This window comes from Sphaeramia orbicularis, chromosome 15, assembly GCF_902148855.1.
Source record: "Sphaeramia orbicularis chromosome 15, fSphaOr1.1, whole genome shotgun sequence".
NCBI classification, from domain to species: Eukaryota; Metazoa; Chordata; class Actinopteri; order Kurtiformes; family Apogonidae; genus Sphaeramia; species Sphaeramia orbicularis.
The window spans coordinates 28,131,600-28,155,997 of record NC_043971.1 but is presented as its reverse complement, the minus strand read 5'-3'; the positions used below and the strand labels follow the sequence as shown (position 1 = coordinate 28,155,997).

At 38.6% G+C, this 24,398-nt stretch overlaps 1 protein-coding gene across 1 annotated transcript in view; it reads right to left on the bottom strand.

Annotated features, from left to right (window-relative positions):
* Positions 1–449: 449 nt before the first annotated feature.
* Positions 450–24,398, bottom strand: part of srbd1 (S1 RNA binding domain 1) — a 50,218-nt gene continuing 26,269 nt past the window's right edge. The window contains 6 exon segments of the mRNA XM_030156090.1: positions 450–896; positions 2,239–2,423; positions 7,234–7,386; positions 7,539–7,706; positions 10,435–10,541; positions 21,269–21,351. Coding sequence (XP_030011950.1) covers positions 604–896; positions 2,239–2,423; positions 7,234–7,386; positions 7,539–7,706; positions 10,435–10,541; positions 21,269–21,351 — 989 coding nt within the window. The 3' untranslated portion in view covers positions 450–603.

The window sequence follows — 24,398 nt, the reverse complement described above, 5'->3', positions numbered from 1 at the left end:
CATTCAGTGTAGGGTTTTGCAAAGGGGACCTCAGGCTTTCTCTCTGCCATATTTTATGTATTTTTTTTTTATTTATTCCAGTTTCATAAAAACAAACAAATTAGATAATGTGGATGGGGAGTCTGGGATTAATTTTGAAGCAGTTGATGAATGTGTGTTTGTATATGTGTGTCCAGGGATAATTGTGTCTGGGACCATGCCTAAAAAGCCTTAAGGCTTCACTGCAGTCTGGGAGACACTGGCTGCTTGTCTTTTCTGTCTGTGCCCATCCCCCTCCAGCCAACTCATTCAGTTATTCACCTTCTCCTTCTGTCTTGAGGAAAAACTTATTCTCTAACTCTTGTCTTCTTTTAACTTTCAATCTCTCGAAATTTTGCATTCTCATCCTGACACTTTCTTTGCAAATTTTCTTTGTTAATTTCTGTATAAAAATCTAAATCAACAGGGCAAAGCATTCAGAGTACACTTTTAATCGGTTTGAGCTGCTTTATTACAATGACGCAACATATTTATTATTTTATATTACATACATTGCAAAAGTAGCTCAAACGATGTATAAGATTAAATATACTCCAGCTGAAGTGATTGTTGAGGTAGCTGACACTAATGCAGGACTCTGATAAGGTCAAGGCCAATCCGCCCCCTCTGTGCATCCACATTTAGAACCCGCACTTCCACTCGCTCACCAGGTCCTAGCACTAGGCTGCGGCGCCGCTGGGTAGGAGGCAACTTGTCCAGTGTGATGCTACTTTTGTGTATCAGACCTGCGCGGCCAACACCAATATCCACAAAAGCCCCAAAGAGAGCAGTGTTGTCCACCCGGCCAGTCAGTACATCACCCACACGCAGATCACTCATCGACACAATGCCCTGCTTAAAGTCCGCTTGGCCAAAATCTGGTGATGTTTAGGGGGAGAAATGGGAAGAAGGGATGTGAGAAAGAAAAAGGAAGGGCAGAAATGACAAACAGATATTACATTTCAAACAGTAATCCAATACTTGTGTCTGCATACTTCCACATTTTTCTGCATTCTATTCCTCCCCACTTTCCATTCAGCCTGTTCATGAGATATCCTTTTCCTTTCTGGAGCATTAACACAAACAAGGAAGGCTCGTGCCCCAGGAAATAGTCTGGTCCAATTATCCTCCCCACAGCACTGATTTCATGTGGTAGCCTCAGCCCATCTGTTTACTCAGCTGAGCGCTGGCTAGCAGGCCAAGCGTGGTGTGCTGCAACTGAATAAGGCCAACCTGGGAATGAACCTTGAAGCTGCTTTGCTTAATTATAAGAAGAGTAAGCCAGTCCTAACTGGGTATCCAAGTTAGACCTCTACCTTCCTCACTGGAAAAAGGAGACCTTGATAACAAGACATAACAGGGGAATCATTTCTTGTATAAGGGCCTAGGTTGGAAATGAGAAACCAACTGGTAAGTTCCATTTGGACGGTTTTTTCTCCCTTATTTCTAATTTTTAATGCAGAAAACGCACAATGTGACAAACCGTGTTGCAGAAAACAGTGCATCAACTGTGTCTTAAGAATATTAAATATTAGTGGAAAACAGAAGTTGGAGTTCTGTCCAACAGCACAGTCAGCTGGACCCATCACACACTGTTGGAAAGTCTAAGCAACATACTGCTTGTGTTGTTGGGCTATAAGAGAGGAAGCCACAGCACTGTCAGATCCTACCATGTTACAGACCCAAAGACAGGCCTATTAGACTAAACACACAAGCAAACTGTAAGAAGCAAACTGGTCACAAATACATATTCATCTTCAGTCATTGGGGATCTATAAAAGATACTATGAAAGGAAGATGAGGCTTTGAGTAGTTACTACAATTACATTGTTGAAATTCTGTATATGCAGTGAATGAAATGTTAAATCATTCAAAACAATAATACCTTGGACTTAGTTAAAGAAATAATATATGAAGATAAACTAATACAATATAGACAGAAAAGGGCTGTTTAATCCAGACGTTTAACAATAGTTCTGCTCTGTTGAGGTTAGGTGATATGGTTGATATGTGTTGAACCGAGTATTTTACTTGAATCTGAAAATGCAGCTTCTATGAGCAACATGAAGTCGCATGCATTCATCCATTATTTAAAAAACTATATCCCTTGTTCATTCTTTTGAGAACAAATTATTTTTGTTCTCAAGTTTACTGTCATGTTTTTTGCTATATTAAAAATAAATAAATGTCAATAAATCAGTGTAATTGTGTAAGTCTTACTTTGACGTATGTCGAAGCCTGGGGGCTGTGTGAGCCCATCTATGATGAGCTTAAGGGTCTCATTGGTGGTGTCCATGGTTCTAGCCAGCTCCTCTATACTGCTCTTCTTAACCATGTTCTGCACACACTCTACCAGCCTTGGGGTCCCAATCTGGTCTGCACTACCACCGACCAAGGACAGAAACCTACAGAGGAGCAACATAAAAAGAAATGTAGACAAATAAAGTGCAGAATGTGGCAATAAAACAGCACAACTATTAACTGGCAAACCAACATGAAGGAAATCAGCTGTTTTGTACATTTGATTTCTTGCAAAAACAAATTTGTGTGGTAGTGTTTGCATGAAAAACAAGTCTGAGCCACAGATCTGAAAAGGGAATCTGGCTGGGAAAAAAAGGCTATGAGTATGAAAAATAAAACAAATGAAAAGGAGACTTATTTATAATTTAAGATAAAAAGTGGGTAAAAAGTGTTGACAGAGTGCAAAAAAATGAGAGGAAGGTAGAATTACTAGAGAGAGGGCACAGTAAAAGTTTGAAAAGTGTAAGAAGTTGATGAAATGCAAAAGCATATGACTGCTTAAAATAAGAGTGAACTGGGGTTTCGGGGTGGTGGGTGCAGAGAGGGGAGAGTAATTACACAGTATTGAGGTGTATAGGTGGAGCTGTTCTTAAAAACACATGCACACCCATACACAGACTTATTTAACCCTCTAGTAAATCAGGTAAATCCACAGTGGGCTGTTAACACTCTGACACCTTGTCTCATGAAACAACCTCCACTTCACCAAGATTGGACTATTTGTCCGTCAAATGGCTGGAAAAGTTCCTTTCCATCACTTTATTCTAGCAGGAAGTCCCACCTCCAAAACGTCTAGACAGTCAGTCAGGTTACACCATTTAAATTAAGTGAGCTCAAGAATTACATCCAAACTAATGAGATAGTCTTCATTTCAAACAGATTTAGTAACAAACTGGCACAGTAGCAAAAAGACGCTATGGAAAATATTAGATTTAGTGTGTCAGTGTGTGCAGTGCATGTGTATATTATTTACAGTAGACACTTTCCACAGATGGTGATAGATGTGAATGTGTTTGCCTCTGTGCATGTGTGGACCAGCTGGGTAGCGTCTGTGATGGATGTCGCTCACTAGCAGCCTGACGCCAAACTGACTCTGCAGCTGTCCCCTCCATGATGGACAGAACAGGTGGACATACATACACAGGAGCACATATACACACACTAAAAATTGATTCACACACAAAGTTTTTCAGAAATGCTCATTTGGCAGTAGCAGGGACAGTGCGGATGTAATAGGACACAGCTTGTGTACAAACTATGTACGAGACAGCTGTGAGTGCAGAGGCCCCAGCCAGCGATGTCACTGTCTACCGTCCGAAAGTGGGAGACGAGCGGAATCAATCTCTCAACACCAGCAAACCAGATTGGTGCAAAATAGTAGCTGGGTATGTGCCAGAAATGGCTTAGGGGTGAACAAACAGCACCTCTGTACCAAAATGGATGTCTGTCTAACACTGGGATCTTCTCTCCTGTGCCTCCCTGGACTTCTAGGCTTTCCTACTGGATATCTATTTACAGGACAAGAAATATTTGAAAAGGTGGGAGGTTGCCAAATCATCTTTAAGAAATGCACCAGAGTACAGTTTGCTGGGTGTTAACCTCTATCACTCACTAGAGAAAAAAAAAATCTAGCACAGTGGGGAATATTTCCCCCCACCAGGATAGAGCAGAAACAGGTATATCAAAGTCATTCCTTATTTCAGAAGTTCTTGCAGATGTTCACAGTGAAACATATCTTACCTAAAATTAAAAAAAAAAAAAAAAAAAAAAAAAAGCTGTTCATGCCATTGATGCCCAGACCAAGTTCTAATATAGGTCTAATTCACATCCACTCCATTTCTGAGTCGATTTACTGAAACTGCAATATGGCCATATACATTATCCACATCATAAGAGTTTTAATTATTTGATAAAGGTAAAATGTGTCACAACAAACCACTATAAATGGGGCACTGTGGTTCTACAAAGTTACCATGGCCAAAAAAATCATATTCTCCCCTGAAGGGGAACAGGCTTCTTTTGTACAGACATCAGTGTTTTTATTCATTATATAATTTATAATATCTTAACATTTTTCCTCAGTGAAATATAATGAAAAAATACCCTTCTGATAAAAAAAATTTCATATCACAATTGCAGTATGCGTCAGGATTTGTTTTTGCTTATAATTCAGCCCCATGCATTTCCTTATTCATTTCAGACAAAGTTATTTTAGATGCTATGATTAGGCAGATGAGGTGTTTTCTGTGTTGCCCTTCACATTTTCCATTGATGTATGTTATTTAAAGGGTTCCAGGAGTCCAGAGGCCTCCTCCAACGTCAAGTTCATGCTTACATAATTACCACTGTATGTGTGAATGCATGGTTGGGTGGGCTACTTCACAGATTTTATCCAGGCCCACAGCAAGAACCCATTCTGTCTTATATTATAGAAATATTGGGCCCCGACTGTTACATATCAGAGAAATGTTCTTCACAGAGTGGACCCCCTCTCTGTCGCATACCAGAAAAATACATTTAATAGAATGGGCCCCTCTGTTCTACAACAGTACATTTACTTTTGCCTGTTGACGTGAAATATTCTTAAGACAGTAGGATCTAAACAAATGAGAATTAACATGTTTATAAAGAACCTATGAAGAACTTTAAGAACATACCTACAATTACAATGATCATAAAGCAAACCAATCTAATCAGCACTGGAAAAAAGGTGGACGAAAAGCATGTGTGCCTTGGTGCTCTAGTATGAGTGTGTTGGTGTGTAACGATAAAGTTACAAAAAGGAGATGATGTGTGGGCTGTGAGCAGTAATGGAGGATCCAGTTTCTCTAATGCGATGAACATGATATTCTTTATACACCATACACATCAGCACACAGACACAAACAACATTCCTCTACCATCCACATCTGTAGATGAGGATGTAAGATGGGGAGTGAGTCATCTCAGTCACCTTTACAACTACTTTGACAATGTTCAATCAACATGACCATACAGGTGAATATATCTACTATATATTCACTACATATACCTATTAGTATCAATGAGTCAAGATCAACACCAAGTCTGTATGAATTCCAAGGAAGAGCTAGAAGAACCTCAACACAACTGTAGAACTAACTTATTATTAGTCCATGTAAATATGAAAATAGTCAGTATCATCTAGTATGATCTAGTTATAAAAAAAAAAAAAAAACAATATTCAGCAACATGTGGATAACTAGGCAACCAAAGAGAGAAGCAAATGATACTTAAAAGGATAGAACAGACTTGATAAATGACAAGGGAGTGGAGGGTAAAGAAATAACACAGTTATGAAGAGGTGGTTGTTAAAACGAGATAAAAGATAAAATAAAAAGATAAAAGATAAAAAGATAAAATGAGATAAAAAATATTTACAGGATGTAATACACCAGAATAGACCACTGACAGTAAAAACTGAACATTTAGTCAAATGCTTTTTTGATCTGCTTTTGATCAGTTAGTATAATTTACTATTAATCTTTTTAATGAGGAATAACATAAAAACAGACACTGAAACATACAAACACTCAATGCACTGACTGACGTGCAGGAGAACAGAAGCATTAGGGATAACAAAGACACAGAAAGACAAAATGAGATAGTTTAAAGGCCCCATCCCTTAATATGTGTTTTTTGGTTGTTTTTTTTTTTAAACATAACTTTTTTACATTTCCAGTTAGCATTCACTCTACTACAGCATTGTAATGTACTACAAGCAGAGACTTTCAGAAACTATGACAGACATCTGCATTCGCTGCCTCATTCTTCCCTACATGCACTGCATATCTTTCTCTGACTGATTACACTCCTTTCACTTGTCCGGAAGAAAACAGGACATCATCCTCGACTACCAGCTATTGATGACACTTACTGTTAATTCAACACTAAATCACTAAAAGTGATTTTGTCTTTGTTGTTGCTAGCAGCTTTTGTGCATCATGATACTAATGACAACCTTCACAGCTGATGAGTTACTCAAGCAATTTGTGATCTTGTGCCCAGCAGCGTTATCACCTACCCTCACTATGTGATAAGCATTTCAGGCCTGTTACGATATATGAAGATTATTTCTAAACTTTGCAAAAACTTCATTTTTTCTTAGAATAAAAACAGCCCAAAACAGGTCATTCTGTGAGAAATAAGAACAAATGCACAAAAGAGAGTCTGCGTGTAAGAGAGAGAAAAAAAAACAGAACTCAAGTGGAAGAGATGGATGGAGGAGCTGTTAAAAGAGAGTAGAGAACAAGGTGGCTGGTATTACAATTAAATTTCAAGTTCTTTGGAGAAATATGCTGAACATGCTAACATCCAAGACTTACAAAGACAAACAAAATGCAATATTCCATACAGGATGGATCAGTGTATTTTTACATACATGTGCACAGAGACATATCCACACACACATGCAGTGAGGCTATTAAAGGCGCATCAACACCAGAGGAGCAATGCTTAGAACCACTAGTGTCAGAACTGATGTAGACTAAACACAGTTGAGTGACTACAGCTGTAGAAGAAAGGGCCCTCTCTCTGTTGTCCGTCTGTCTACCCGTCCATCTATCTCTCTCTCTCATACACAGACACAAGGACAGAACACACTTAAACACATCTCAGGCAGATGTTCAATATGCTTTTGATATCAGCATCTGCAGTGCTAACAATTATTTCTCACACAAGGACACACACTCACACAGACGTGAATACAAAGCCAACACCTCCTCTCTTGTACTCCATGTCTGGGTAAATCAAATCAGAGTCCCCCCACCACCATAACCAGCCCCATATGGAAGAGTGTCAAACTCAACTCCATCTTAGCCTGGACATGCTTTGGTCAGTTGAGCAGACTGCTGTACAAATGTTTTTGTGAGTATGTGTCATTGTATTGTGTTGTACCTCTGGGCCACGTGGTAGGATTCAGGGTGTATACAGGTCTGATCAAGTGGGTTAACTGAGGCTGATACGCTGACACCAGTCTTTCCTTTGCCCTTCTTCACGGCTGGTTTTGCTAGCACTGTAGACCCTGGGTGAGGTGGTGATCTGGAACTGCTTTAACAAAAATACAGACTTCAATAGTATTAAGGGAGTTTGTTTTAGAATCTGAAAATTCATTATAAAATATTATTAATACAAAATATGTGCTAATCACATCTGAACCCTTTCAATATAAGTATGCACAATGTATGCTTCTAAGTATGTACCTGTTAAAGGTTTGAGGATTGATTCTAATGAAGCCTGCACACTGTTGATAGGACTTTGGTCCCATGCCTTTGACCAGTTTGAGTTGCTCTCTGTTGGTGAAAGGTCCATTCTGTTCCCTCCACTCTGCAATACTTCGAGCTCTGCCAGCGTTTAGCCCTGCTACATGCCTGGGGAAAAAACAATGACAGTTATAGTTACATTTACAGTACTATTACTGTACATTCAATTTATATGGTGCACTAATCATTCCTATTATTTTCCAATTAAAAGGGATGTTTGTGTGTAATGAGTTGCATTTAAATGAGCAAGAGGAACACACAAGCCAAGTTTTTGCAGGTTGCCCACTTTTGGCAGACCAACTACAAGAGGTGATTTGAAATGTAATTAGCTCTGCTCTTGTCCACAGTACGTCAGTCACTCTCCAACACTGCTATGTCAACACTCTATATAATACTTCAGTCATCAACACATTTGTGTGTGCTTACCCATGTGCGTTTGAAGCATAACTCTTGGCATGGATGGAAAAAAGCTCACTTGCAGGGCAGACAAGTAAATAGATGACTTGATGCCTGCTCTGCAGCTGATGCCAGTTCATTTCATACTGTTTGTTTCTACTAGAAATGTACGTGGCACCGATCAGTGCCTTTAACGATACACTGCCATACGTGACAACAACATGACCCCCCTGCTGCCTATCACTGGGCTTAAAATAATATGGCACTGCTTACCTACCAGCGCTTGGATGAGGAAGAGGGTAGTTTGCCCCAGTCTGCTGTAGCTTATCCATCTGAGACAACGCGTCATCCAGTCTGCTATTTTCCATCCATTTACATCTGCCAACTGCCCAGCTCACCCAAAGCACTAATTCCCATCACCTCTCCATTCATTGCCCTGGTAGTTTTCCCCAGGGGCCAATCAACCACAACTATCCATCAAAAACATAACACTGGAACTACTACTTTGTCTAACAGTGTGTTAGACAAAGAAGGCTTGCACAAGATAATTTTCTTCTGAAGCGACTCCTACCAGACTAAAACCTGACTCAGGATGTAGAAATGTGTCTTTTCATTTAATTGTGATTTGCTGAACTGCACAGGTGCATCTCAAAAAATTATAATATTTTAAAGAGGTTCAATATTTTTGTCACTTTTGTCAGGTGAAAACTGTATATATTCTAAACTTAGTAAACGGAATATTTCATTTTAAGTTTAAGTAATTCACTGTTTACGCAGTATAAATTAAGGCTGTCCCGATCTGATCTAAAGATCGGTATCGGCTGCTGATCTGGCTTTTTTTTTTTTTTAGAAAATCGGATCTAATTTAGTCACGAGATCAGGCCGATCAGGGCCTGGTTCTAGGGGAGGCAAGAGGGGGGCAATGCCCCCTTAAATAAATGTCCTGCCCCCTCAATTTAAAGTTTCCAAAGATAGGGAGAAGGAAAAGGAGCTGCAAAACAGTGGGAAACTTTGAGGAATTAGTAAAGCGTCTTACGTTTCACTTTCACTTTGTAGGGTCATATGGTCTGCGCGTACTCATTGTGAGGTGCGTACGGCATGGAATACACCCCCCTAAAATCCCTGGACGGACCTGTCCATAGATGCGCTATAGTAGGGGTGGCAAAAGTTCTAATTTGGCCCACAGTATGAATTTGGAAAGTGCAAAAATTATACTAAAGTTATTAAGAGTCAAAGGTGTCATACTTGTGTTAGTTCAGGTTCCACATTCAGCCCAAATGTGATCTTAAGTAAAATAACAGCATAGTAACCTATAAACAATGACTCCAAATGTAAATCAAAATTAATTAGTTACTGTGCTTTATTGGCTAGATCTAATTCAGATGAGTTGAAGGTGGCTATCAAATCAACCTGGGCTTCCATAACCCCTCAGCAGTGCTACAGGTTGATCACCTCCACAGCACACTGCATTGATGCAGTAATTTATGTAAAAGGAGACCTGACCAAGTATTAATGCATAAATAAAAATGATTCTCAGAAGTTCAGCATTTATGCATTTTAAAGAAATGTATTTGATTAATCTTGATGAAAGATTACAACATTTTACTATCTTATTGATTTTTTATTTTCTTAAACTGTAAGAATGCCTGAAATATTTCAATTTAGATGTATTCAATCTAGAATGCATCATACTTTGAACAGTTTGAATGACTTTTTCTGATAAATTAACTTTCCCACAATATAGTTATTTTTCAGATGCACCTGTGCATTGATTTTTGGTACTATGGAGGTTTTGTACTGCCTTTGTGTAATACATTGTGGAAACTGAAATTCTCTGTTGTGGTCGTTTGCAATTTACTGTATGGGGAGTTATGCTGTGCACCCATGCTGGCATTGGAAATGCTCTTAACCCTTTGTGAGCGCAGCTGGGTAAATTACTTAGTTTTTATAAGACCTGACTGGCATCAAAGCACACCTGCCCAGCACCTGCTACTTTATATGCATCAAGTATGTTAACTTAATGTGCAGTGCATGTGTGCAAAAATGTGATAACTTCTGTTGTCTAATGGTATGCAGAGACACACGAATCTGGGCATTTTCTTTTCTTGTATGTAGGTTTTTAGGTCTGTGAGTGATGTGTGAATGTGTACTCGATGTGTGTCTACCATACCTAATCACGCTCTGTTGGTTCTAGTTGTCCCAGTACATAAGGCCAGGGTGTGAAGCGTAAGTCTAAACAGAAAGCTGGCAGCCTAGTGTGTTTGTGTGTGCTCAAGTGCATGAGTGCGAATAAAGCTTTGCCATGTTGTGACTGGTGAGGGAAAGTATGCCAGAGGTCTAGGCTGTATTTCACTGTATACATCAGTGTCTGTTCATCTCCATGAGAAAGTTCGTTTGTGTGTGCAAATACAGAAAAACCATGTATTTCTGTATTGTCTACCTCATCAGCATCTCAGAGCAGATGTTGATGTCCACCCCCACAAAGCTCACACACTCCTGAACCACCCCATCCAGCGCCGCCTTCAGGGCTGAAGCCGATACATCATGCTGCAAACACAAATTTAATAAAAACCACAGAAACATACAAACAATATGTCAGAGAGAAAAACAAGAAAAACTTAGAAGGGCATTTAATTCTTTTACAGGTTAAAAAACAAATGGTAATCTGTTGTACTGCATCATGTTACATATTTAACCCCACACACACACACACACACTCAGTACTATTGTTCACCTCATACATTTACAAAAATTTAACCAAAAGTATGAGTAAATCTCCTAACATGACGTATCCTCAAATTATTGGCAAAACCTTTAAACTCCACCCAGCTTTTATTTGTTGGTTTTGGACATAGAAGGTTAAAGCCAGACAACAGTGAAATGTTAATGTACAATTATTCTATGAATAGAGTATACCACAATACTGCCTTCTCTCAGAGCCTTTATTACACTTAATTATAAAGGAAATAACTTGAGAATATAAAAACAAATAAATACTGATAGATTGTGCAACAATAAAACAAAGCAGAAACGAGACACAGAAAGACATGACTAACAGAGGGACCACAGCGCAGGAAAGAGAGAATGTTTAGTTTGGCTTGTCAATAATCTTTCTGACTGTGTTCTCATTAATGTGCTGCCAGAAATCTATCATTGAACTCTTCACACCCTTTAAACCCAAAGACATTCAACAATTAGGATGGACATGCTTTCAAAAATGAGAAGAATCTTTTCCTAATAAGGATTAGGGATGTAGTGCAGTTGTCCACAGACAGACAGAATGCCTCTGGGCTGAAAATCAAAGAGTTCAGTTGGACACCATAAAAGCTGAGCAACTGCTGAGATTAACTGACACTCTAAACTAGACTACTGTTGAGCTGAGTGTATTTGTGTGCTGTGTGTGAATGTGACGGAGACTAGCATGGGTTAGTCTGTAACATGATCAAGCGCTGAACAAACACTGGCTTGTAAACAGATAACAACATCGTCAGCTTCTAACATGCCCCTCTCTGTCTGCAATAAAAGGACAGATGAGGACAGAGAGGGAGACAGACAGACGTATGTTGGACTGAAATACGAAGGGGCACAGGACAGAAGATGGAAAATCTTGATTAAGTTGTGACATTCCAATAGGTTAGCTTAGCCTATGATTGATTACGACCTACTATCATATTTGCTCGGTTATTAAATAGACGTGATCAGCTTTGAACTATTGTTTCACCAAAATTACTGGAACGTGTCACTTGTAGCTCATCTCTACATACAGAGCAGAGACGGGGCAATATGGAAATGATGTGCTTTTTTGGACCTTTATTGTTATCCCTTAATCAGACATTATTGCACACCATTTTTCCACTTACAGTAAAAAAAAAATCTTCTACTGTTAGACATTTTACAAGTGGCTTCATTCACAATGTGAACAAGTTTCCAGAAGAGTAATTATTATATTTTAAGGCGGCTGTGGCTCAGTTGGTAGAGCAGATCATCCAATGACCAAAGGGTTGGCGGTTCAAATCCTGGCTCCAACTGTCCACATGTCGAAGTGTCCTTGGGCAAGACAATGAACCCTAAATTACTCCCAGTAGGGCCTGGCAGTGCAGAGTTTAGCAGCAGCCGCCCACTGATGTATATATGTGTGTGTGTGTGTGTGTGAATGGGTGTATGTGTGGCTTTGTAAAGTGCTTTGGGCACCATAAAGGTGTAGAAAATGTGCTATATAAGTGCAGTCCATTTTTCACAGTAATTAGGTGTTGTAGGCCAAAAGATCATAATCTTTTGGGGTAGACTCACAATTCACAAACTGAATCACAATTTTGTCACGTCTTACAAAATCTAGTCAAGTTACAACTGTGACAAGTTATGCTGTAGTTTTCTCTGGTTTATGGGGTTTAATCTTGGTGTGATGACTTCTTGTTGATGTAATGCAACTAAAAAGTCTTCATTGTCTACATGTGAGCATATGTTGCTCTAAAACCTGTATAAACGTTTCAGCATTGATAGTGCCTTCCCAGATGTGCAAGCTGCACATTCCATAGCCACTAATGCATCCCCATACCATCAAAGATGCAGGATTTTGAGGTGAGTGTTGATAACAGGCTGGATGGTCCCTCTTTTCTTTAGTCTGGAGGAAACATTGTCCATGGTTTCCAAACAAGAACATCAAATTTGGATTCATCTGACCACAGAGCAGTTTTCCCACTCTGTCTCAGTCCATTTTAAGTAAGCTTTGACTCAGAGAAGATGGCTATGTTTCTGGATCATGTTCAAATACAGTGAACATGATGTTGTCATGGTAGAGTTTTAGCAAGCATCTATGGAGGCCTCAGTCAACTGTGTTCACAATGATTTCTAGAGTTTTTCCCTGACCCCCTGCAATAATTTTCATCACAGAATGAAATCTGTTTTTAATGCAGTACTGCCTGAGAGAAAAAAAAATGATGTATTACTTTTTGGCCTTGTTCCTTACACCAACAGATTTCTCCTGATTCTCAAAATCATTTGATTATATTATGCAACACAGATGATGACATATTTAACATCTTCAGAATTATATATTGACGAACATTATTCTGAAATTGTTCTACAATTTGTAAAGACTTTGGTGAACCTTTGTTCATCTTTACTACTGAGAGACTCTGCGCTGCTTTTATACACTCATGGTATTTACTTGATGCCAATTAATCTCATCAGTTAATTAACAGCAAATTGTCCTTCCAGCTTTTAGTCTTTTAGAATAGGATCCTCACAATTTTATTGTTACATTGAAAATGACCAATTTTGATTTGGGGTTAACTATATTTTTCTCAGTTTAAATACTGATGTGTCTTCTATGTTCTATTGTCAATCAAATATGGGTTCATGACATTACATTTTACACAGCATCTCAACTTTTTGGGAATTTGGGTTGTAGTTGCTCTATATATAGCTCTAACACCATCATAGCAGGAATTCATGATCGATCAAAAAATATAGACAACTAAGCATATGTTCTAGCCTACATGAAACAAGTTGAAAATACTACAGTATGTCTAAAGCATTACAGAGAGGGAGACACAGATGACAACAGGCAAAGAAAGAGCAAAATCACTCAGCCTAGCACCTCTGGTAACTGATTCTCACGGAGAAGCACTTCAGCCCAAGGCACTTTAAAGACAATAAAAATATCATTCCAAATAATAAACTCAAATTAAATGAGGACTGATAGATTTATGATTTCCGGTGAGTGGATATGGAGAGGTAGAGGCAAACAATGACAATCAAGAGTGGAGAGAGAGGAAATCACCTGTAATGTCACACCAGGGAAGAATGTTTTCACATGAGAAAGGTGGAGGTGTGTGAGGTAGTGTGAGTTTTAACCTGCAGTAAAACTGCAGTGAATGTGTTCTCACATTCTTATTGAAACCTTATAGAGGTGGGACCAGGACAAGAAGATCGGAGGTATTGTAACACAAATACACACACAAGTGCACACTGAGATATGCACCAGCATTTCTGACATAAAGGTGTAAAGACAGGAAAGGAAATATTGTTGGTGTATGTGAAAATTAATGCAATGTTTAAACTATTTGCAAAAACAGAATAAAACAGAAGTATTTTATTAGAACATGCAGATGCATTAATCCGGCTGACACAGATTTGTTGTCAGGTTAAATTTCTATAGATTTTGAAAGAAAAGCCTCCCCAAGAATATGATTTTATTTAAACTATTAATTTGTTAAGATTATATCCTGTAGTATAATTCATGTAATTTCTGGTAAACACCTGAAGTATTAGCTTTCATTGATAATATTCCTTTTGGATTACAAAACAAAATCAGAATGCCACTAAAAGCTCATAAGAAATTAATTTTAAAAGGTGAAATTAAGATTGAACAAAGGGTAAAGAGGAACGCTTCATGGACCTCCAGGCAGTAATGAAAAATAATAATGAAAAATGGTAAGAGGTGCTCTTTGGTGAAGGGACCATCTATGTACAAAACAGTACAAAAACCAAGGCACTCTCTTATAATTTTAAAATGCCTATATTAATTATGGCATGTCTCAATGGACCTCACAAATGGTTTCTTCCCCTGATGAAGGCTGATACGTGTTGGGGCTCAGTGAGGTCCATTGAGACATGTCATAATTAATAAAGGCATTTTAAGAATATAAGAGAGTGCCTTGGTTTTTGTATTTTTTGGTGAAATTAAGGTATTGGACACAGGCCTGGAAGAACAGGTAATCCAGGTTAAAAAAAAAAAATCAGGGACATCTAACTAGTTAAAATAGCAGACAGGGATGGTGGCGGTGTAATGTGCCAGGATGGAGAATCATTACAGTTACAGAAAGCTCTGCTCTACTGAACACATAAAAACACAGTCCAGTATGTGCAGTCTGTCATGTTATCCAGAGAGCAGAGGCCCTTAGAGTGCCCTTCTCAGTTTACAGTGGCTCTCACTGCTCCAATGAAGCATGTTCTCCCGTATCTTTCCATCTATTCCTCAATCCGTCAATCCCCTTTTTGTTTGGAATACTGTCTTTTTATCAGTTCAATAAACATAACTTGTGGTTGAGGTCAACGACGGAGAGACAAACAAGAAAAAGAGGAAGAAAACCCACAATGGCACAGTATCACTACAATTTCTAGGCATAAAACAGAAGCTTAAAAACTAGCACAACTTTAACTGCTTCAAAAGATATAGACTGCCGCCCACTTTTAAAAGTACCCTAACAACACCATTCCCTAATGCCAAGCCCGAACCCCAAAACCTCAAAGTCGTTAAGAGCCACTGGTCTGGATCCCTGTGTGTCAAAGTCATGTCTGGATTGGCCGGAAACCAGCTGAGGCTAGCCAACCAAAGCGCAGAAACAAAGTGCTTATGTCTACACCTTGAGTACTTAAATGTTGCTGAAATACCATGTCAATCAGGCAGAGATAGAGAAAAACAGAGAGGTGAGAAATGCAGAGGAGGAGAGAAATGTAGAAAAGAAAATCATGTCAAATTTTATTAATGGTTACGTCACTTAAAAATGAATTACTGTACATGCACAGTTAACAACAATAACAGTAGCACAATAAGGCCCTTCTCTCTGATATAGAAGCACACAATGGTTTTATTTGTAACATGAGAGACAGAAGTGAAAGCCACAATTTATAAATACAGTGAAACCGACAGCTTGAGAGACAGAAGGGGGGGTTAACTGCTGGAAGCTAAAGTGGTGACTGACAATGATTGCTTAGGTCTTCTTTGGACTGATAACAGACAGACATACCATTTATGTGTGAAGGGACTTGGAGAATGGCAACTGGAACCAGGCTGGAGCCACAATGGCTGCAAGAGCCACAGGGCAGTAAATTATGGTGAGTGTAACTCTATAGTGATTAACTGGTATTTGGTTTCACCTTATTGTATTCACATTGGAACATGAACATATCATACGTCATGCAAATTAGGCAAAATCTGAGTGCTTTTCTCTCGTTTTTTTTCATGGGGTAACCCAGTAATCAAGGTCAGTCCTCACTCATTACTACATGCACAACTTGAATGTCAGTGTAAAGGAATTTCAGAGATTTGTTGGTAAATATTCATGTTAGAAAACAATTGCTTAAAACCATTGTGAAGAGACAAAACGATGTAGCACTCAATTGTGGATTTATACAGTCAAACTTCTCATCATCTTTGTGTTCAGGATTTTTTGGGACAATTAACATTATACTTAAAGGACCAACTGGAGCCAAACTTCATGACCCCTCTAATGCTATTATAAAAGAAACTACAGCCAATTGACACTGAACCTGTTTACATAACCATAAAAATCTGATAACTGGGAGTGATCAGATAATTGTAATAATCAGATGTGACGCATTTACATGCACTTCAGAAATGCAATGATCAAAAACCCTGGTTTGGACGTTCCAGTTCATTATCAGATTTCTTTCAGAGTAGGTGCGGTGCATATGTAGTGTTGGTAAAATCAAACTTCCTGTTGTCTTCCGCTCACATATGACGAGGTAATTGCAGTTTTCTACACTTTTAATTGTGTTTACACATGCACAAATGTAAAAGAATGAAATAAATCAGATTAACCTGTATACGTGCAGGAAGACATCAAAGTACTGGAGAGAAATCCAGGTGTGTTTATCCGATTTCTCATAATCATAATACATATTTGATTATCCCGTTTACATGATCACTTGAATAATCTGACAACTCCAGGAATCAGATAATAATTGGAGTATTGGTGTGCATGTAAACGAGCTCACTGATGGGTGTTCTCCTGAATTGTGGCTACATTAGAATAATACTAGTTTGAATAAGTGGGAAAATTTTGTTGTAGACCATGAAGAATAAAGTTGATACTCAGGTGGGTCAGTATCTTGTGGGTCTGTCCAAAAAAACTAAACACAGCATTGGTTTTTCAGGTCATAAAGAGCAGCTGCACCTTTTCAGCTCCTTGAACAGACAAGCCCTCAGCATTTCAGTGTAAACCCTGATTTTATATACTTGGACTCATGACAAATTGAAACCACAAATTTATTACTACTTTACACAGACTAAAAGTTACAGCACAAATGATGTAAATACATTGGAATTTTTTAATATTTAAGAATATAGTGCATATTTTCTGCTGTTACATCAAAACAATTCTTTTAGCTCTCACAATAAAAGCTAGAAATGGATAAACTCCCTGACTGAACTTTGTCACTCACAGCATTTCACCAAGAGATAACTCAATATGTCATGTGTTCTCATGTGTTTTAGAAACATTAAAATCAACTAAATCTATACAGAGCAAGGTAATTTTGGAGATTTTAGTGTGGAAATGCTACATTCTTAGGTTTATTCACTGCATCCGTGTATGTGTGCCCAGTAAATTTCCTCTTAGCTGTAAGAAAAAGGATTGGAGGGTGTACAAAAAGTTTAAGGTCATCAGAGGGTCATGTTAGGCTTGATTGACAGCTCTTATAAAGCCTCCGAGAACTCAGTGTTGAGTATTCCGGGCACACAGGCTTGGCTTGACATCTTAGTGTGTAGGTGTGTAGGTGTGTGTCTATGAATAGGTGCATAGTTAATCATCACCCATAAATCAGCAGCTGAAAGTGACATGACAGCGAGGAGATGGTTTTATGTTTTTTCTAACACTTTTTCATGAATGGTGTTAATAAATGGCTGTTTTTCAACTTCCTGCCAGCAAAACAATAATACACAGACACACACACACAAACCTGTGTACACTTGCAAGTTACCTGGGGGAGTGTAAAATGGAGCATGAGAAAATGTAAAGAAAATCTGCTTCCCAGACATGCAGAAGGGCAAAATGACACAAAATATAACAAAAAAGAAGGAAAGCAAAAAAAAAAAACCTGAATAAGACTCAGAAAAAAAATTAAGGGGCAGTGTTTTTGTAAAGTGTATATCAGAATTGCGCATTGTTCTTTAATCCAGTTTTAGATAATTTTAGTTGGTGTTGATTATTTAATTATATAAAGCCTGTATTTGTCTTAATTTGATGCTTTGTGATGTGTGCTTCTAAGCTTTTATAGTTAACCGAGTTTCCAAAAGGCTTCAGACTTTGCCTTCACCCACTATTTAGCTGATTTCTGTTCCTTACAGTTTCAGTATAAGGTTAAAAAAAAAAAAAAAATTTACTGAACCACAAACATCCTCATATCATCACATAATGCGAATGTACGAGAACCGGAATAGGCAGCCCAAGATGACAACAGTCATTAGATGCATTATAAATTGTTCAATAAGCACAGAATTGGCACGAGCCTGAGTAAATCCATTACACAAACTACATTCATCTAACAATCCTCACAACTCAAAACATACATAACATGCTATGACAAACCGGACGCAATCACTAAAATAGTAGTTGATAGTGTTTGGCAGCTTCTGTGTTTAATCAAATCTTCAAGAAGCTGCAGTATTCCCACGCCTTAAAACTTCTAGGCAGGAACTATCAATCAACTGTCAGCCCTCAATTTCTCTCTCTCCTTCCTCCTGTTAGCTTTGCCTGCTCCTGTCTCCCCTGTAGGCATGGCCATTCAAGAGTAGAAATACACCAACAAGCTCAAGTGTGCAAACACACCTGAACTACTGTGCAGGCGCACCTGAACGCGTGCGCGCACACACAGACACACACACACACACACACACACACACACACACACACACACACACACACAGAGTGCCTCAGGCAAAGCCAGAGTGACTTCAGTTAAAATAAAAAATGACATAATGTGCACTACCCGGAAGTGTAAATTCTAATTTCAATTACACTCAAGTAACGTGTAGGAGCTTTAAGGAAGAAAATAGTGTCAGTCACTAATGAATTAATGAATAAGTTCAGTTCCTTTTGTCACTTTTGTCGAACCAACAAGACCAAGCTGCTGATCGAGATTGGTTTAGTCCCCTCACCTTTGTTTACACCCGGCTGAGTAGATGTGGATTTATCGGATCATACATGAAATTTCAGACTCTATAATCTTCAGCTACATTTGATATTATATTCTAAAATATTTACAGCACAAAAGAGGTCTCTTAAAATACTGGTGAAAAAAAGTAGCGAAAGTGGAAAGTAGTGAAAAGCAACAGAATGATGATGAAGTGAGAAAAGGTGAGAGGATGAGTGACAGTTTCTTTAATATCCGGTTAGTGGGATATGTTTTCTTACACAGCAGTGTGCAAGTGTGTTTTCCAGTAGCAGGTAGTTTCACAGCACTGGGGATTACCCAGCTGTCAGTAGACCATATCAGCTAAAACAATAAGTGACAGATGGAGGCAGCAAGCAACAGTCACACCCAATGAGTATCTATTTATAAAAGGCACAAGAATATTAAAAAAAATTGCCCATGTAAATATCATGGCGTATAGATGCAATGCATTTTTCTCCACTTTTGCACATCATCTGATAGCACTGCCTTTCTAATCACACTAATCTACACTTTGGGTCGGATAATGGTACTGTATTTTAAGAATAGTAAAAAGTAGGCTCTGCAGTCAAATGTACATGTATTTGGCAGACTCAAGATCTCACTAAGTGTAGGTCTGTCAATAGGGCTGCAATGAAAACACTGCTCCCACACCAATAGTTATGTCCAATCTGATTTTAATGGGCCTCACTTTTTTAGCCCTCAGCTCATTTCCTCCTTTCTCTAAGAGCTGTCAGTCACTGGGTCAGCAGAGGGAGAGAAAAAGAGAGAGCATGCTGTGCCAACTGTCTAGGGTTACATCTGCCCTTATGCTTTGTGGGTCTAACGGTAATAAACATTCGTAAAGCACAGAATGTAATGAATAACACAAAAGACATACACATCTATACATATGCATGGATGTCTTTGGCTCAATCTGGTTCTCACACATATACATGTACACTAATATAAACATATACACACACACAAGCACATACACACACACTTACCCTTTGACTCTGAAACTATGGAGAACAGTGTGTGCACATGTATTTGTGTGAGCCTGCACGGGTCAAAGTGATGTCCCATCTCATATCTGTCAGCACCTAGAGTTTATTTACCTGGTTATATTATCATTTGTTGACCTAGTCACATGATCTGAGAGCGGGAGGTGCAGAACCCCAGGTACCCTGGAGAGCCCAGTCAGGACGTGATGAGAGACACGGGCCTGTGACCCAACACACATCCCCACATACACAACACACAAACACTTGCTCAATATGACCTTCATTCTCTTTACAACCTTCTCTTCCCCCCTCTCCCTTAAATCTCCTCATTCCTTTTCCACTGACTTTTGTCACCCTCTGGTGTCCTTTGCTGATCCTTGTTTTACTGTTTGACACTTTAGGTCTTTTTTTTTTAGACAGACATCTTGAGGTTTTTTTCTTAGTTAAAATCAGATGCTTTGTTGACATACTATCTGCTCTACTCCCAGAGGCTGAACAGCTCTAAGCTAAATGATAAATGGTACATCCTTGGGTGAAAAATGTGCTTCAGTGTGGGTTGTCTCAATGCTTGTGAAAATATACACTACTGGTTAGATGTATTGCTGGAAATTGGTTAATTTGACCTTCATCTGTTATCATCCTCAACCCTTTTTGTTCTGTTTGTACTTCCAACTTCTAATGCACTCATGTTTCTATTTTCCATGATTTTCCACACATGCAGAAAATGACACCATTACAGCTGATGTAAACAGTAGGTGCTCTGAGCTAATACTTGTCTTGACTTTCACACACAGTTGCACTGACCTAATCCAACACTGGCTAACTGTTGTGTCATCTGCATGCACACTTGTATGCATATTGAAAGAGAGCAGCACACACACTAACAAAAACAAATGTCCAAACATACGTCACGCCTGATTTCCATTAATCAAATTAGCTTCCCCGTAGCATCATCTGTTGACACTGGCTTTGGCCAAGTTTACAGTAAGTGGAACACATTGAAAAATGTTTCTCTTTTCCCCCCATTTGTCTCTACATCTCTATTTGATTGTCAATCCATCTTTTTCCTTCTGTTTCAATTAAGCTTACATTGTTTTTCAAGGACTTTGCTAGATTAATATAAAAGTATTAATTATAGCATATTTCAATGTCTTGCAGTGTATCTTTATGTTGTTTCCCTTCTAAGGGACATGGTAAAATAGCACTCATGCAGTAGACAGAACTGTATTAACGCAAATGTATTTACAGGTCAACATCCATACACTTGTGTGCTTTGCCTTAAATGTAACTCAGAAGGTCATATCTGCATTCTTTGCTTCTGATGTGTGTCAGAACACCATCAAGAAAAAGGGAAAATGCACGCAGACTTACCTGGTATGTTCCAATCCCTATATGTTTAGGATCGATCTTGACAAGCTCAGCCAAAGGATCTTGGACCCGCCTTCCAATGGACACTGTCCCCACACACAAACAAAGAAAATATGAGATTTTGTATCTCATGAGATTGAGTGTATTGTGTTTTTGTGAACTTGCAATCTAAATTCAGAGTTATTGAAAATGCAAATCCATATTATTTATAATTACTGAATATGCTAATTGACTGCATATTACAGTTCTGGCCTGAGGGCAGGCTAAACCTAATTGCAAATCCACCACCCCCACTAATAATAATTAAAGCCGGCTTTCAATTGAAGCTTCTGCACCTGTCATCAGGCTTCCTGATAGATGTTGGAGTCATGAACCATATTACACACTGACTTATCCAGACACGCACACAGAAAACATGGCCAAATACTAATACAAATAAGCATCCACAATGTGTATCCACCAAAGTCGAGTTGCTTTTAAAGTTGTAGTCTGTAAGGCTTCAGCTTGTGCAAATGAAGCCAAATGTCTTTTCCATGAACAAGGTGCCAGAGCTCAGTGACAAGAAGACAAATTACAAACAATCTTACTCAAATACACACCATAATACATGACATCAACCGCCATCCCCATACACACACTTTAACAGAGGAAGTGTATAACAAAGGCAAATAACTGCTCACATTCAGGCCTAAAAATGTGTCCAAATTAAAGATAATGAAAACTGAAAGCATACAAAAAAAAAAAAGGTAGGGAGGAGTAAAGGAGGAGTTGGAGCTCACCCAGGGAATGGAGAATTACCAAATGCTTTGTATTTCACTTGTGTGTAATTAATAAATTAACAAATACTTCCATACTGTTCTGTTAATGCTGCTGACTCTATTGTACATTATCTATTAAAATGTACATTAGGAATTTTAGCAGTCAGTGATGTTCAAATGTGTTGTATGAACTGCCTCCGACTCAGATCTTCATGGTACAGCAGACAAGCCAAAGGAAAGAAATGGATGAGATGTAGAGGGACTATGTCTGGAGTGTCTCTCTCTCTCTCTCTCTCTCTCTCTCTCTCTCTCTCTCTCTCTCTCTCCTCTCTCCGCTCTCTCTCTCCTCTCTCTCTCTCTCTCCTCTCTCTCTCTCTCTCTCTCTCTCTCTCTCTCTCTCTCTCTCCTCTCTCTCTCTCTCTCTCTCTCTCTCTCTCTCTCTCTCTCTCTCTCTCTCTCCTCTCTCTCTCTCTCTCTCTCTCTCTCTCTCTCTCTCTCTCTCTCTCTCTCTCTCTCTCTCTCTCTCGGCTGCGGTGGGAGGCTGCTGCCTGAGATAATATTTAGACAGGGATGGAGTTTCAACCCTGGCCTTGCTCAGTACACCACCAAAACTATCCTATATTCTTACCTCCTATTCTCTCTGACTTTCTCTCTCACTCTGAGAAGTTGATTTGTAAATGGATTCCAGCATAACTCCCCAGCACTTATTTAAAGTTTATGAGCCAAATAAAGTACTACAAGAATGGGAATTGAGATGGAAGAAAGCAAGAAACGAAGGGCCTGTTCACACACTAACTGCTCAGGAAAAGTGTTTTTCTTCATTTTTTACTGTTTTTTGATGAAAGAATGCAAATTGCAGCATTATGCCAGTAACAGTAGACTGCTGTGTTTTGGCTGTACTTTTTTGTCCCAGTGCACAGGATGAAAAAGCTGACAATACTCCAACATTTGAGAAAATGCATTGCAGATCCCTCTTAACTACACTTTGGACTTGTATGAGTCTCTTAACCACAAAGAGGTAAGAAGAGATGAGAGGTACAATATTATGCAGATCCACTAGGTGTCCCTAGAGCTCTCAACAGACAGAACAAATGGAAGGCACCTTTAACTCATTCCCTACACTATTACATGGTCACTCACAGACAGACTCAAAATGACACTGAGACACACAGACACAATAAAGTCAAACAGACAGACACAAACACACTGCACCCATTGCCTCATGAGCCCCCTCCTTTATATCCTTCAAGAGTCAAAAGCTGTAGATTTCTCATGGCTTTCATTAAGGGTATAAATATGGCTCTCCATGGCTCTCAGAGCTGCTGACCACAGGAAACTAGCGAGGAATAATCCAGCCTCACTTGATTTATGACTTTTATAGAGGAAGTCTGCTGGAAACATTTGTTCTCCAAAACCGTGTGCAATTCTGTTTTATTCTAGTGTGTTTTCAATGATGTATGTGGGGTGAATATGGAAGAAGTGGCAAGTGACAGAAAGAGGGAGACAGGCTAAGGAGAACAGGGAAAAAAAACAATATAAAAACCTAATAGCTCGACCAGACCCTCTCTGATAATTTAACAATATGTTTTTGGTAAAACAAAAAAAAGGGTGTAAGGAAAATGTAAATATTTAGAAATTATGAGTGACATCTTCTTGGAAATTCTTTATGCATGCTCACCTTACACATTAAGTTGTGATTTGTCTGTGAATGATGTCACATTTAATGTATAATAGGATGACAGATAGGACTGAAATAAAGCTTGGGTAAAATCTACTTCACATTAACCCTTTCATGCATTAATTATGAGAACCTTAGTTAAGATTTTTTTCTTGAGTGTTTTTATTCCTCCATAGGCATGAAAAAAAAAACCCCAATGTGATCAAGTTGTTGTTGTTTTTTTTTCATGGAGTTACAAAAATGTCCATGCATTTAATTTTTGAAGTAAAGAAATGTGTTTAAAACCCAATATCAGAAATTGATATTAAAACAATGAAATAAAATCTGATGTTTTCTCACATTTTAACATATTCCAAGGCTAATTATTACTCTTTTCATGGAAATAATATACCCAAAAAAAAAAAAAACCCAAAAACTTTTTTTTCTAACAAATAATTGATTACACTGAAACATGTTACTGCGGATTAGGTTTATCAAGAACAGCAAAGTTACAGTAATGGTATGAATTACAGTCTATGGGATGATGCATAAGTGTCCACTGTCTCGGCTGATATGGAACTAAAACAACAAAACCCATGAATATACAAGAGAACAGCTGGAGAAGAACTGTCCACTGGAGTGACCACTATGCATGAAAGGGTTAATAACATTTGTCATAATTATTCACATATACAGGGGTTGGACAAAATAATGGAAA